Source organism: Daphnia pulicaria, chromosome 2 (assembly GCF_021234035.1).
Source record: "Daphnia pulicaria isolate SC F1-1A chromosome 2, SC_F0-13Bv2, whole genome shotgun sequence".
Taxonomy (NCBI): domain Eukaryota; kingdom Metazoa; phylum Arthropoda; class Branchiopoda; order Diplostraca; family Daphniidae; genus Daphnia; species Daphnia pulicaria.
This window is the reverse complement of record NC_060914.1, coordinates 2,233,881-2,248,163: the sequence shown is the minus strand read 5'-3', so window position 1 is coordinate 2,248,163 and position 14,283 is coordinate 2,233,881. Positions and strand designations below refer to the sequence as shown.

The window sequence follows — 14,283 nt, the reverse complement described above, 5'->3', positions numbered from 1 at the left end:
TCCTTCGTGCATATTCATCCGCAAAAATCACCCTTGGAATTTTTTTGGACGCTTGGGTTTTTTCAAATAATTTGCATATGCATTACTTTCACCGCAATGTGGCACTTGAATAATCTACAGCGCGGGAACTTTGAACCGTTTTCTTTTTCATTTTTGACCCGCGAAGAGTTTCCGCATCCAATAAAAACGGGGAAACTTTTGCGCGAAAAAGTTCACTCCTGTTTAATGATAATGTTATTGTTATTACCTGGCAGAAATATATTTCCAGACAAAAAAATTATCAACGAGAAAATCTTAATGTATCCGGTGGCTTTCAGCATTTTCTCCCAAACGAACTTTCGACAGGAAATGAAACATTCCTGCTCATAATTTGACACACCCGGATGAGCTCGGTATAACTAAATGTGAGCACAGCTTTTGACCGTAGGTCCTGATTTACGGCCAAATTAAAAATAAAAGATGATGTCATTCCAACCAAAACTACATCATATCTTCAAGAATGTCAAATATTTTTTTATAAGGAATCTGACCATTTTCAAGGGTACATTTTTGTCATATTCTTCGGCTACCGTCAACTCGGATTGAATTGAATTTTATTTACCAGAAGCGTCCAGTCGGGAGTGGAGTGTGGATCTCTTATTTTATCAGCCATGAGTTTAGTCAAAAGACTAGGCCAATTGGCGTTTCATTTGGTGAAGATTTCCGTTTTATTGTCGTTCGTCTTTGTGGTTTTGACTGGCAGAAATAATAAGAGCGGCGAGGTAGAAATAAGTGGCGCGAAAAACTGGAACAATTTGAATAACGTCGTCCAAGGTCTAACGGGACAGGAGATGGTCGATTATCTCCAGTGGTCTAATTCATCATCCTGTCGGCTGGCCAACGATTTTGGAGGTGTCATGATGTTGTTTGGCATCGACGGACAGAAAGCCGTTTGCCTCGACACGGAGGTCCGGCCAATAAAGGGCAAATGTTTGGTCTACTCCTTCGGCGTCAACAACGAATGGTCGTTCGAGGACGCCATGGACCAGTATGGATGTGACGTGTACGCATTCGACCCGTAAGAATATCCTAAATGAGTAGAGAGAAAAACTGAATTCATTATTTTTTAATCTTATCTCAATTACCATATTCGTCAAGTTCTATGAACAAGTCGGATCACGACCGTGGCGACAAAATTCATTTCTTTCGCTACGGATTGGGCGGCCGGAATATTCTGAGAAAAGATATGACGGAACCGGCCGTCTGGCGTCTGTTGCCACTCTCCGATTTCTACCGGGCGATGGAATTGCGTCACGGTCACGGCCGGATCATCGATTACCTGAAAATCGACATCGAGAAGGACGAGTGGGAGGCCCTGCCGCAAATCCTCCAGTCGGGAATGATGGACAGAGTGCGCCAGCTGGGCGTTGAGATCCACTTGCCCAGCAACGGGAGCGTCGCCGAGTTGAGCCGATTGATCGGCATCGTCCGCTCGCTGGAGAATTACGGAATGATCCGCTTCGACTCGAAATTGAATCCCTTTTCCGAGCAGTGGATGGAGCCACTAAATCTGGACAGTTACTCGGCCTACGAGCTGGCCTGGTACAACGGCCGGCTTCGGCGCAATCGCAGCTTCTACTACGACTAATGAATAATGCGGAATGTATAAACGAACATGATTATTTTAACAATACATCAAACAAATTCGACTTGTTAAACGAATGGCTCGTGAATGTCAAGGTTTTCCCTTGTTAAGGTCTGTACGAATTCAAATATATGCGTTTTGAATTATGGAATTTTTGGAGAATTTTTTGTTTTCCCGTCTAGCCTGCGGACGTAAATCTATCTTTTTATACGTATAAGGCCATATATGCATACGATTTTATTTATAAGAGAGAATTTTAAAAAAATTGAAATCGCTGCGAAATAAACCTCTGCACAAGAGATTTCCCCTTGGCGGATGTTTTCGCCGCTGGGGATTTTCCAGCATCTGATTTTTGTTATTACCATAAAACACAGTTAAATATTCTTTTAAAAAAAATAAAATTGATTGGATGAAAAAAATGTTGGGCCTTGAACAGATTTGAATGACCTCACACAATCAAGTTGGTATAATCCGATCAAATAACATATTAGCGCAAGTAAAGTCTAAACTAACTTAAAAGTGTATTTCTTTTTATGCTATACTGTCTAGCTTAAGGCTTAATAAAACTTTGGTATGTAGGTTCTGTCTGTTAAGAAGCCCTGGGCTGCTGACCTTTGCTGTGTTCATTGGTCGATCTGCAATGCTGATGATAAAATAATTAGGTACCACTACCACTACCAACATCAGCCAGCAAACCCTTATATTCCTCCGACGTGTTTGTGGGTAGTTCTCGCTCGATGGCCGTGATGGAAGCAACATCTTCAGTTCACACCCAAATTTCATATTTAAATTTTATTCAGAAATATCAGGTTTAATCGGAAACCAATCAAAACAAAAAGCTTTCTCCTTAAAAAAAAGTTGCAGACCCCGTTTTTTGGATTATTTTGGTTATTTTGGCCGGCAGCTCTCTCCCTTATTCAACCGAAAGTAAATAACCGGAATCGTTATTCTATTTAGTATATTTCGACATGTTCTTGTTTAAACAGAGATCAGATACACGTTTGATTTCAATTGAATCTTATTTCATTTCTAGGATCAAAGGAGGTGATGCAATTCATCCGCTGGCTGGCCAGAATTGCGACTTCATTAGCGACGATGAAAACGACGCTAGTGATCACCATGAGTGCCATCTCGACCATCGGAATAGTGACGATCCTTTCCCTGGGCTTCCCGACGGCCATTCCAGTCTACCAGTGTCTGCAGACGACATCTTATTTCCCGTCGTCCAGTCCGTTGCTGGTCGACTGGAGTCTGGTGGACGTCAACGCGATGGACAGCAAGCAGATCATGGATTACTTCCAGTGGAGCAACGCTTCATCGTGTCGGCTGGCCCAGTACTTTGGCGGCGTGACGTTTCTCTTCGGCATCGACGGCCAGAAGGCCGTCTGCATGGACCCGGAAATCATGCCGCTGGCCGGCAAGTGTCTCGTCTACTCGTTCGGCATCAACAACGATTGGTCGTTCGAGGAAATGATCGGCAGCTACGGCTGCCAGGTCTACGCTTTCGACCCGTCGCTCAATCTGACCGATCACGATCGCAACGGCACCAACATCCACTACTTCAAACTGGGATTGAGCTACCGCCAGGAGCATTTCCAGGACGGCTGGCGAGTCCAAACGCTGTCGTCCATCTACGACAAACTGCGGTCGGAGAAGCGACACACTTCCGACCGGATCATCGACTACCTGAAGATCGACATCGAGGAGGACGAGTGGACGGCCCTGGTCGACATCCTGGACTCGGGCATGCTGGGCAAAGTCAGACAGCTGGCCATCGAGATCCATCTGCCGTTGGAGGGCAACATTAGCAGCTACCGGCGACTGGTGAATTTACTCCGCTCGATGGAGGAGCAGCACGGAATGGTCCGCTTCGACTCGAAAATCAACGCCTACTCGGAAGGCCGTCTCAAGCCTCTGCTGGGCATAATGGGCTACGCCTGTCACGAAATCGCCTGGTACAACCGCAAGCTCAGACGGAAGCAACGCTACTACAACGAGTGAATTTGTTTCTCCCCAATTTTTACGCGTGTGTATAAATATCAAACGTTTCACGAAACTTTAATAAATTATTATATGAGAAATGCCAACTGTTGCAATTACATTTAACAAATAAACCCATTCCCAGGATCGCAAAATTCAGGAGAGTAGCCTTGCAAATCGGCCACCATCTGATTATTATTAGCATCATCGTCTATACACTTGAATCGGGAGAATAAAGCGATGAGGAAGATGTTCTACGCAATTGGCGATGGCGTGACGGCAGGGAGAATAAAAACCAGCGGCGGCCGGTATATTATTCGCACCGTGAAAAAATTCAAATTTCGGCTAATCTTAGTATATAGTGGCCATTATTTTTTTGAGTTGGCGGTGGTTGGATAATATATAAGAAAGTGGAACTCGGTTATTATTTAGATCCTCTTCCTGTCCTTCTTCTTCTATACTACTCGGTAGCGCCACATCAACCATAAAATATCGCATTAAAGAATCATATAAGCCTAGTTCTCTGTGTGTTGGTTAACACATACCGCCGCCTTAATTCAAATTTCGAATGTGACGTCGCGCTTTTTTTGTTTTGTTTTGGCTGGGGGGGTTTTCAAACGTCGCGGTTGTTTTCTAAAATAAAATAAAAAGAGAAAGAAAGTCCCGAAAATAAGCCCTTGAGGAGAAGGAAAATAAAACATTGAACATGGCCACGCCCTTATTGTCCATTCGAAATAGGCGCGTTCTTTATTTTTAAAAATTCCCTCTCACTTTATATGAATTATGTCCGAGTCACCTGGCCATCTCCAATTAACCGGAGATGTTTAGTTCTCATTTTCATTTAATTGGTTTTCGTACAAGGTGTATACATCAAAATGAAATATTATTATATCACTGTGGTATTTCGTCGCTGCTAGTGTATGCAACAACCGTGTTGTTGGGAAATCCCGAAGAGAAACGGCCAACCAATTCCAAACTGCCATCTGTGAACGAATCGACCAAAGTCGTTTCGTTGACAGATTGAAAAATAAATCAATAAATAATCAGATTCCTGTTCTATTTTATAATATAAAAATTGTAAAACCAATTTCGGGATTCACCGACGACGGCGGTTGAGAGAGTCACTGGGTTTGAATAAATAAAACAAAATGATTGATCTACAATATGCGACACCACTGGACTAGTATTTAGAAAACTAAACCGAAAGGAATGGAAAGACGTAGCAGACACTGTTTAAAAAAAAAAAAACATCCCAAAGATTTGTTATTTTTCCGTTGAAAAAGATAAGACCCAAACTTTCTCTCGGAGTCTGGCCGCCATTCGATTGGTCCGTTTCTCCTGTTAGTTGTGTTGTCATTTTCTATTTTCTTGGCGAGATAGTACATTCGGTTGACTTTTCATAAAAAGAACCCGTTGCTGTAGACAGTAGTTCATCATTGGGATCCTCTTGTTTTGTTTGTTTTCCTCCAGCAAAAGTCAACCGGATTCTATCCAGAGAAAAAGTTTGATTTTGATTTTAGAAAGAAAATGAGAGAGAACTTGAAACACTTCCTCTCTCGTTCCAGTCGATAGTTTTTTTAAAAGAAGCCCCCCCAACAATTTCCCCCACAAATCCCTCCCTTTTTGTTGTTTCAGTTCTCCCATCGGGACCTGCTGCTGGACAACAAGGGCCGGGCTTCTTCTTCTTCTTCAGTACCCGTCTCCACTTCAACCAGCGCAGCCGTGCGCTTCTCACCTGGTTCCCATCGTCTCTCTTGTGTGAAAACGTTGAACAATTTTTCGATTCGGTTGGACTCAATTTGTGTTTCTTCTTCTTCTTCGTTTCACAGAGAACAAAATAAGGTAAGAAATTGTCTAACATATCGCTTCATTAATTCGAGTTGCGCTAAATGACTTTTGGCGTTCGTCACGAATTTTCCCCTAAACTTCAAAAAAGAAATAAATTACACAGAAATAAAAATAAGCGAAGCAGGTCACAGAGCTGTAGCAGCTCCTGCTTTCTCCGCACAAGATCCGCAACGTGAGATCGGCCAGAGCCAAAAGAAGACCCAGGCCAAGAAGGTCGTTGTAGAATCTTCTTCGTTCGTTTTGATTCGTTCAAATTCAACCCCCCGAAATGATGAATTCAGTTGAGCTTTTCTGCGACCAGACGTATACGTTAGATTTTGTGCCATTGTTTAAAGGGAAATAACGTAGAGAGAGAAATACATAAGAGAGGGGGTGGCCCCTGGAACAACCCAAAAGTGGGTCAAGTGAAATGGAAAGCACAACTCCCTCGCTCTTTTTTCTTTCTCTTTCGAGTCGTTTCTATTCTCCTTTTTCTCTGTGTGTGTGGAATATCATATCGAGTTTCATTTTTTTACCTTTCCATTTATCCCTTGGTTGTTTTGGGGAATCATTTTGTCCGTTTTTCCTCGGGTGGTTGATTTCTCGGTGAACATTTTTCTTCGTGTCTTACCACAGTGGCCCATCATTAGAAAAAAGCCAAACAGGAGAAAGACCTTAATTAATTTCCAGGTGGGAATCGGTCGCCATTTTGTCCAGTTGCCTAAGCTATACATGGGAGGACTCATGGTGTGCCGGTCAACCAACCAGGTAGCTCCTAATAACAAAGCACACACGAGTCACGTACGCGGAATTCGAACTGGGAATCAAACCTTTCACTTTCGATTGTGCAAAGATAAAACAAAAACAAAAACAACAACCGTATGGCCTTTGAAACACAACGAACATTCACAAAAAAGTGAGAGAGAGAGAGCTCCTAGATTTGATTATTAAGAAATTAGGAAACGAATTCAATCCGAACCGGTTTAAAATATCAACTGGAATGATTTGCGCTCGAAATTTCTAAAGGTGCACACACAACTGGAGGGCGTTTGTTACATGTAGGAAGTCTGTCTGACTTCCCGAATGCTTTAGTCTACGTATGTCTCAGGGTCTACAGTTGAAAATAAGAATATCAAATGTGATATTTTTGATCCTTTCACTTTCGCCAACTGCATATTATCCAACGACCGCCAATGAGATTTGCGGTCTTCAACCAACGCCATTTGTTTGGGTGTTGTCCGTCCAGGGCTTGTAGCTCTATAACTGTCCAACAAGTAAACTATCGTACGTTCAAACTCTCTCGTCTTGTTTCCCAACAACAATTTATTTGTTTTCCTTTTTTCTTCTAAAAAAGAAGAACGACAACTAGTAGACTAGACTCCAAATAGAGAAAATTAACTGTGTCGTCATCTAAATATCTAACCAACGACGCGATGGAAGTACTATATAAACGTCGAGAGAAAGTCGAAAGATTTGGCAACAGATCTAGGCTGGTCACGGTCTTGTAGTCGGCCAAAAAAATCGTGACTGATAGTATGTGTATAGATATTAGAATTTTAACTGCTGGATGTATATCATCTCTATCTGCTTGGCGACTGACGTGAATGAGGACGACAATCCTCGTGAAAAAAGATCTCGTCGAGATGTTATATGTCAATTGGAGCGCGTAGAGACGCCCTGAAGGTCTTAACACACATACGATCAACGCCAACACACACGTAAATCAAGAAAAGCCTTTAAGCGAACGATGGAAGAAGCTCTCCATCAGCCTCAATTGTTTGTGTCAACTAGACTACGAGATTCAAGTGTTTAATGTTACAATCACGCTCCCATTAGATGACGTCATTCCCGTGTCGAAAAAAAAAGTTAGATGACGTCGTTATTACAGGTGCGTGAAATTCCGCAGGAAAACCCCCATCACGCCGAGCCTTATAAACGGCCAACTTTTTTCTCGCTGGGCTTCAATTGTTGTTTCCCATTCACAAAGTGGAGTAGTAGGTGAGCCCACACCAAAAAGTCCAACAGCTGCGACATTACAGACAATTTAAAAAAGAAGAAGAAGAAGCTTCTGCTTAGCTCCTGTATGCACGGTACTTTAACCTGCTGGCTGCTGTACGGTCACCGGAACGAGGCCCAACACCCAACACGAGGAAAACTATATATCCTTTAAAGAGTTCTATAATATCTATAAAAAATGAGGACCCGCAAGAGAGATAAACACACTATTAAGGTTACATATACACACTACAGCGTGTGTAAGAGAGTTCGGCTGCGGTTATTTTCTTTCCGACTGGGCGCATCTCGTCGTCCGATATAATCACCGATTTTTCACGGTCGACTCGACGTTCAAAAAAGACGTTCATTAAATAGAAAATGGACGTAGTTGAGTACGTGGGGGGGGGGGATAATAAAGAATTATATTAGATACTACCACACCAATCAAAGTCGTCGCCAGGAATATGTACAAGTTGCGCTTGGTGGTAGTGGTGTGTTGGTGGGGCTGCAATTGCCAGCTGGCCCATTGACCTCGATCCTTATTTCTTCTTTTTCTCTCTGGCTGGTTATACAACAACACACAGATACTATACACACTATACGGGCTGCGGTGATAGTTTGGCTTGGCTGGGCTTGGCAGCTACCGTCCGCCAGTTTTCTCCGCCAGTGTGACTTGATCGTCTGTCAGGTGCACAAGTGCCAACCGCAGTTCCGTGCGTCCAACGTCATAAGATGAACCTCCGCTGGATAATTCCCGTTGTCTGTCTCCTAACAGGTAAAAATGAACCAAATTCGATTTTAAATTTGGATTTCATATTGGTTGTTTAGTTTGGTCTAGCGCAGTGGCGCAAAGGCCAACGGCCAAGGCCGGCACCACCACCTCCTCCCTGGTCTCCAGCAGAAACAATAAGAAAGTCGTTTGCTACTACGCCAATTGGTCGGCTTACCGGCCCGGCCAGGCCAAATTCCTGCCGCAGAATATCAATCCCTACCTGTGCACTCACCTCATCTACGCATTCGGCGGATTCACCAACGATTTCACCCTGAGACCCTTCGACAAGTGGCAGGACATTGATCAAGGTTCTTTTTCGACCCTTTTTTAAGTGGCCCATTTGGGACTGTCAATTGTTTCTACAACTTTCTCTGTTATCTCTTTCTTGCTTGGTGATTGGGTGAAACTGCAATTCAAATCAAAAAGGGGGTTACGCCAAATTCAACGGTCTCAAGGCTCACAACAAGAACCTGAGGACTTTGCTGGCCATCGGCGGATGGAACGAAGGGTCGGGACGGTTCTCCAAATTGGTGGCCAACCCGGAGACCCGCCAGAATTTGGTGCGATCAGCTATCAAGTACCTGCGCCAGCATCAATTCGACGGCCTCGATCTCGACTGGGAATATCCGGCATCTCGCGAAGGCAGCCGGCCCTCCGACCGAGAGAACTACGCCCAGCTCGTCAAGGTAAAAATCAACTCCCAAATCTTTCAAGGGCTGTGTCAATGTGTCATCACATTTGGTATTTATCATTTCCTGGGGAATTCCAAACCAACAGGATTTAAGAGACGGATTTAATAACGAGAAAGGCAACCGAGAGAGGCTGCTGCTGACCATGGCCGTGCCGGCCGGTGTGGACACGATCGAACTGGGCTACGACATCCGCGCCCTCAACAGGTGCGCTATTCTTTTTCCGTTTTTTTAACCGAATTGTTGACGAACAGATGACAAAACCGTTATATTATTACACACATTTATTTTTCTTGGTTGTATACTTGTTGTGTACCGTGTGGCACCTGTGTCGTGCGCAGGGACTTGGATTTCATCAACATTCTGAGCTACGATTACCACGTCGCCAGCGAACCCCAGGTGAATCACCACGCTCCGCTCAGAGCCCGCAGCAACTTTGACGACGTGTTTGACCCCAATGAAGAGCTCAACATCGTAAGCCAGTCCTCTTCTTTGATCCTCCTCCTCTCTACAACAACTGCGTCTGTTGATTCTCTACGGTTGAATTGATTCTCGTTCGTTTATTTTCACGAAATGAAAATTCAGGACGCGACGGTTCAGATTTACCTGCTCAACGGGGCGACGGCCGACAAACTCGTCTTGGGCATTCCCACCTACGGTCGGTCGTTCAAATTGTCTAGCCCAGATCTGGCCGAGCTGGGAGCTCCGGCTGATGGTCCGGCCGAGGCCGGCAAGGCCACAAGGGAGAAGGGTTACCTGGCTTATTACGAGATCTGCGAGAAGATTGGCGTCGAGAACTGGGCGGTGGAGAAACCCGAGCCGGAATCTGTCGGCCCGTTCGCCCACAACGGATTCGAATGGGTCGGCTACGACGACGAGGAAATGGCCGCCAAAAAGGTAACAAAATCAAATTGAAACCAAATTAATTTGTAGAGTTTTTAATCGATCGATGTACACAGGCGCAATACGTGGTGGACAACGACCTGGGCGGCATCATGTTCTGGTCGATCGACAACGACGATTTCAGGGGCCAGTGCACCGGAAGGAAATATCCGCTCATCGAGGCCGCCAAGGCCGCCCTCTACGGCATCACTCTGCCACCTGTGGACCCGGTCAACGTCATTGAAGATCGAAATCTGGAGACCAGCACCGCCAGCTCCAAGTATAAATTCATTTTTAATTCTTCATTTGATTCAATTTAAAATTAAAATTAAAATTCAATGTTTGTGCAGCACTTTGATCCGGCCATCTTCATTGAGACGGCCGACATTAAACGACAAGACGCGAGGACCTTCTCCGACGACGACGACCAGACGTCCGGCAGTCACTCCATCCGGAATCCAGTCACAGCAGTCCCAGGGCAATTTCAATCCGTTTACTACCCCGGAGCCACCGACTACCCCGGATTCGATCGTCGATTTCGAGTGCAAGGAAGAAGGTTTCTACCCCAACGCCAAAGATTGTAAGAAATACTTTTGGTGCCTGGATACCGCCGCTGGCATGGTCTCACACATCTTCACCTGTCCGGCAGGTGAGTTGATCTCCATTTTCCCTATGCCGTCCCATTCGACCCAACTCACAACAGCTGCAACAGCTGTTATTATTCAATTTCTATTTTTATTTTCAGTAAAGTATAAACAAAATATTTTTATGTTTCTTTTTTTATTATTAGGTTTGCATTTCAACAAGTTCACCGACTCGTGTGATTACGCAACCAACGTCATCTGCAAAACGGGAGCCGGGGCCACCACGACGACGACGACGCCCAAACCGTTTCTAACCATCAGCAGCAGCACGACAACAACAACTGCTAGACCCACAACTACTAGGAGGCCAACAACAACCACCACCACAACAACAATTACTCCCGAGCCGGAGCAATTCGATTACGTCGACGAAGTTGTACCCCAGTCATTAGCCAAAAATTCCGATTCCACGCCGGATGAACTGCAACAACTTTTACAACTCATTAGCGACTTGGGTTCGTTTTAATATTATTTTATTATTTTTGAAAACAACCGGCTAATTATATTATTATTATGATGTAATTGAGGAAAGAAATGTAACGGTTTCTAATTATTGACGATAGGTGGCGTGGAAGCCGTGAAACAGCTGCTGGAGAAGAACACTGGAACGGGGCGCGGAAGGAAAGAGGACGACGGCCAATCCATCCGTCTTAGCACGGCCCAACGTCAGGCTCTCGAAAAGGTTATCCGCCCGTCTTCGGCACGGTTAGTTGCACATTTGTATAATAAAAATGGCGTGTCGAGAGCCGATTCTCTCACACAGCACGTCGGGGGTCCTGCGGGGCAAATTTTGGTTTCACATTAATTGTATTCCATCCAGCAGTCTATTATTTTTGAGCTGATGAATGACTCGATTGTTTCACAGGGAACAAAGCCAAACGGAACAAGAAACTTCCACCCGAAGGGCCAGCAGACCCAATTCACCGCAATATTCAACTCTGCAACGCAGACGGCCCGGCAACAACCAAACCTCAAAGTAAAATTTAAAAATTTCAATTTTCTCATTACATATTTTTAATCATTTGAAATTATTATTTGAAATAGACCCGAGGAGGAAGTCGTAGAAGAAACGCCCTCGACAACCGTTCGCTCGCGAGTGGCCATCAACATCATCCGGACAACAACTGAAGAGCCGCAACCGACCGCTCAACCGCAAGGTAAAAAAAACCAAATTGTTTTGACGTAATTGCGTCATTGTGTTTTTCTGTGACACAACAAGTGCGTAAGTTTCTAGCCACGATTGTATATGTAACACACATGTTTTCCCTAAACACAACTTGCGTGACTTTGTGACAACAACAACAACAACAACAACTGGACAACACCACTTTTAAACTTGATGATGAACACACGCAGTTTGGCGTCGGGCGACGTACAGGACGTCGGAGGCCGATTCGGCCCACCCGGACCATCTGTCCATGACCGACAATGACGTGATGCAGGTGGCCATGTCGGGCCATTTGCTGGTCGAGTCCAATTTGACGGACGAGTTTCATAACAGCGCCATTCCCATCCGGCGCTTCACAACGGAAATCCTGGACAACGATCCGTCATCATCCGACGACGACGGCGGCGGTACTATTATTCCGTCCGCCGACTTTTTCGAGACGGTCGAAGGCGATGAAGACGGCCAGGCGTCTGCCGCCAGCAGCGATGTCCCGGCAGTGCCTGGACTGCGCAGCGATTCGACCAGCTCCCTGGAAAAATACTTTGACCAGCAGTTCACCAATTTCCAAATTGCTCGACTGCCGGCAGTCGACTGGTCACTGCGATCGGACAACCATGACCAAACCAAGACTGTGGTGAGCACCCGACACGACTGGCCTGACTAAAAACATGAACCACTCTGACACTTGTCCATCAACCCAATTTGCATGAATTAAATTAAAAATGAATAACGAATTAACGGTTGAATTTTTGAAATGGCCAGGCACGAGTAGCAGCTCCACCACGTCCAGCAGCATCTTCGACGATCCGGCGGACGCGAATCCAGCCGACATCTTCGGACTCGACGAGGAATTAACTTTTGATTATATCGACACTGAATCTCCTTTCGCTTTATTCGATGCCACAACGACGACCACTTCTTCTACGACAACGACAACAACATCTACGACGACACCCTCGACAACACCAACAACCACCCGGAGAGTTGTTTCCCGACGCCGGCCGCTCAACTCCAGGGGACAATCGACAACGACCCGGGCGCCAACAACAACCCGAGCCTCGCCCGTGACGGAGAGAACAACCAGGACAACATCGACCACGCCCATTCCGAGAGCTCCGATCGTCATCGCCATTCCGGCGCCCATCAGCCGGCCCTTAGGGGACGATTTCGCCAAACGTCCCGTCGTCGCATTGACCACCGATTCATCACGACCCGCCGGACTATTGAACGTGACCCGACCGAGGGTCAATCAGGACGATATCACGGGCGATGCGGAAGTGTTCCAGCAAGGAGGAGTTCCGGTGGGCCAGAGCGTTAACGGCAACGTGGTGGAAATTGACGAAGACGGGCGGGTGTTTTGCTTCGACGTGGGCAATTTCGCCTACCCGGAAGATTGCGCCAAATTCGTCCACTGCGCCAGAGGCCCTGGGCGAGGCGATTCCGAGCCCATCAGCGGATGGGTCCACACTTGTCCTCCGCGTCTCTCCTTCGATCCGGTCGGAGCCATTTGCAACTGGGGTTCGCCCGTTCGTTGTCGACAAATTTAAAAAACAAAACAATTTTTAAAAAACAAAAAAACAACATTAACTCATCTATACTTTTTTTACTCTTGACTATATCAAATATCGTGTCTGCCACTGTCATTTGTGTAAATAGTGGGAACAAAGTATTTCTTTTTCCTTCTTTATCTTATTATCTTTTGATTTCAACATTTTTTTTTTCTTTTTTTGTTATTTACACACACGCCAGAAATTTTTCTATATTTTTTTAAAGAAAACGAAACTCAACAAAATCAAATTTACAATCAACTTTTTATTTTATTTTTTTTTAAGTAATTTTCAATTTTTGTTTGTCGCTGGAAAGAAAAAAAAAACATCATTCCGGTTATATCCTTTGAAAACTGAACTATCCGGAATCATTTGTTCTCCTCCTGCCGCCCCCCAATTTTTCATTTTTATTCAAACTCTCTGATTTACTGTAAATATAACATACACCAAACAAGGCCAATGAAAAGCAACAAATATTATAAAAAAAAGAATAAAAAAAAGAAACAGACAAAAAAAAACCTCATTTAAAAAAAATAATGAAACTTTTCTTTTATTCTCTATTAAAATAAATAAATAAAATGAAATAAAAGTTTTGATGTTTTCGTTCCCGATGGCCTGGTGGACTCAAGGTGAAACCGGTTTGTATACACACACATATAAAAAGAGAGTTTCTACACTAAAAAAGTATTATATAGTATAGACATAATCCTATATAATCATCCGCTGTCATCCTAATGATCTTTCCAGTCCATCCAAGTTGAATCGACCAATTCAAGGAAACAGGAATAACTTGTATTCATCAAACTAAATCTGGAAAGTTTGGATTTTCTTCCTTGCCAGAAATGTCTGTTTTCCACCTCTCATCCCGCACGTACACGAAGAAGAAGAATACGTCCATCCAAGCCAAGACTAAACATAAAATCGCGTGTTGTTTATCCAACGGAGAGAGACGCTCCCTGGGTGACGCTCGACCCTGAGACTTTTTTTGTTTTTTCTTCAGATGAAAAAGAAAAGATTCGCCGCGTCACGCAACTCACTCCACGCTCCCAGTGTTTGATTATTTATTCCGTAGCCGAGGTTATATTGCTGGATAGAAGTTTGGATAATACAGTGATGCACCCCATGGCGGCGGCGGCGGTGTATATCGGCCGCTGG

The 14,283-nt window shown here is 44.6% G+C and overlaps 4 protein-coding genes across 5 annotated transcripts in view; 3 read left to right on the top strand and 1 right to left on the bottom strand.

The window, feature by feature from the left end:
- The window catches only part of LOC124327106 (cytochrome P450 4C1-like), a 204,788-nt gene that overhangs the window by 79,809 nt on the left and 110,696 nt on the right, over positions 1–14,283 (bottom strand). The window lies entirely within an intron of this gene.
- Positions 617–1,754, top strand: LOC124327249. The gene is made up of 2 exons (XM_046786226.1): positions 617–1,057; positions 1,138–1,754. The coding sequence occupies exons 1-2, from the start codon at positions 651–653 to the stop codon at positions 1,625–1,627; spliced, it is 897 nt and encodes a 298-aa protein (XP_046642182.1). The 5' UTR covers positions 617–650; the 3' UTR covers positions 1,628–1,754.
- LOC124327234 (probable methyltransferase-like protein 24) lies at positions 2,345–3,633 on the top strand. The gene is made up of 2 exons (XM_046786202.1): positions 2,345–2,551; positions 2,658–3,633. Exon 2 carries the CDS (start codon positions 2,672–2,674, stop codon positions 3,623–3,625), a length of 954 nt encoding a protein of 317 aa, XP_046642158.1. The 5' UTR covers positions 2,345–2,551; positions 2,658–2,671; the 3' UTR covers positions 3,626–3,633.
- LOC124327003 (probable endochitinase) lies at positions 5,230–13,268 on the top strand. 2 transcript variants are annotated; one of them, XM_046785782.1, is made up of 15 exons: positions 5,230–5,446; positions 8,011–8,201; positions 8,255–8,506; positions 8,625–8,884; positions 8,976–9,094; positions 9,229–9,361; positions 9,473–9,784; positions 9,847–10,049; positions 10,120–10,418; positions 10,560–10,868; positions 10,977–11,118; positions 11,279–11,389; positions 11,458–11,570; positions 11,770–12,215; positions 12,344–12,584. In XM_046785782.1, exons 2-15 carry the CDS (start codon positions 8,159–8,161, stop codon positions 12,434–12,436), a joined length of 2,835 nt encoding a protein of 944 aa, XP_046641738.1. In that variant the 5' UTR covers positions 5,230–5,446; positions 8,011–8,158; the 3' UTR covers positions 12,437–12,584. The 2 variants fall into 2 exon arrangements, with proteins under 2 accessions (XP_046641738.1, XP_046641737.1); XM_046785781.1 differs by lacking the exon at positions 11,770–12,215 and having other exon boundaries at positions 5,235–5,446; positions 12,344–13,268.

What these genes read in the sequence shown, in the direction of transcription:
- LOC124327003 (XM_046785781.1), top strand. Translation starts at nt 8,159, where the DNA reads ATGAACCTCCGCTGGATAATTCCCGTTGTCTGTCTCCTAACAG. An exon ending in ACTACGCCCAGCTCGTCAAG is followed by an intron (nt 8,885 to 8,975) that starts GTAAAAATCAAC and finishes CCAAACCAACAG; the next exon opens with GATTTAAGAGACGGATTTAA. An exon ending in AGGAAATGGCCGCCAAAAAG is followed by an intron (nt 9,785 to 9,846) that starts GTAACAAAATCA and finishes CGATGTACACAG; the next exon opens with GCGCAATACGTGGTGGACAA.
- LOC124327234 (XM_046786202.1), top strand. Translation starts at nt 2,672, where the DNA reads ATGCAATTCATCCGCTGGCTGGCCAGAATTGCGACTTCATTAGCGACG.
- LOC124327249 (XM_046786226.1), top strand. Translation starts at nt 651, where the DNA reads ATGAGTTTAGTCAAAAGACTAGGCCAATTGGCGTTTCATTTGGTGAAG. An exon ending in GACGTGTACGCATTCGACCC is followed by an intron (nt 1,058 to 1,137) that starts GTAAGAATATCC and finishes ATATTCGTCAAG; the next exon opens with TTCTATGAACAAGTCGGATC.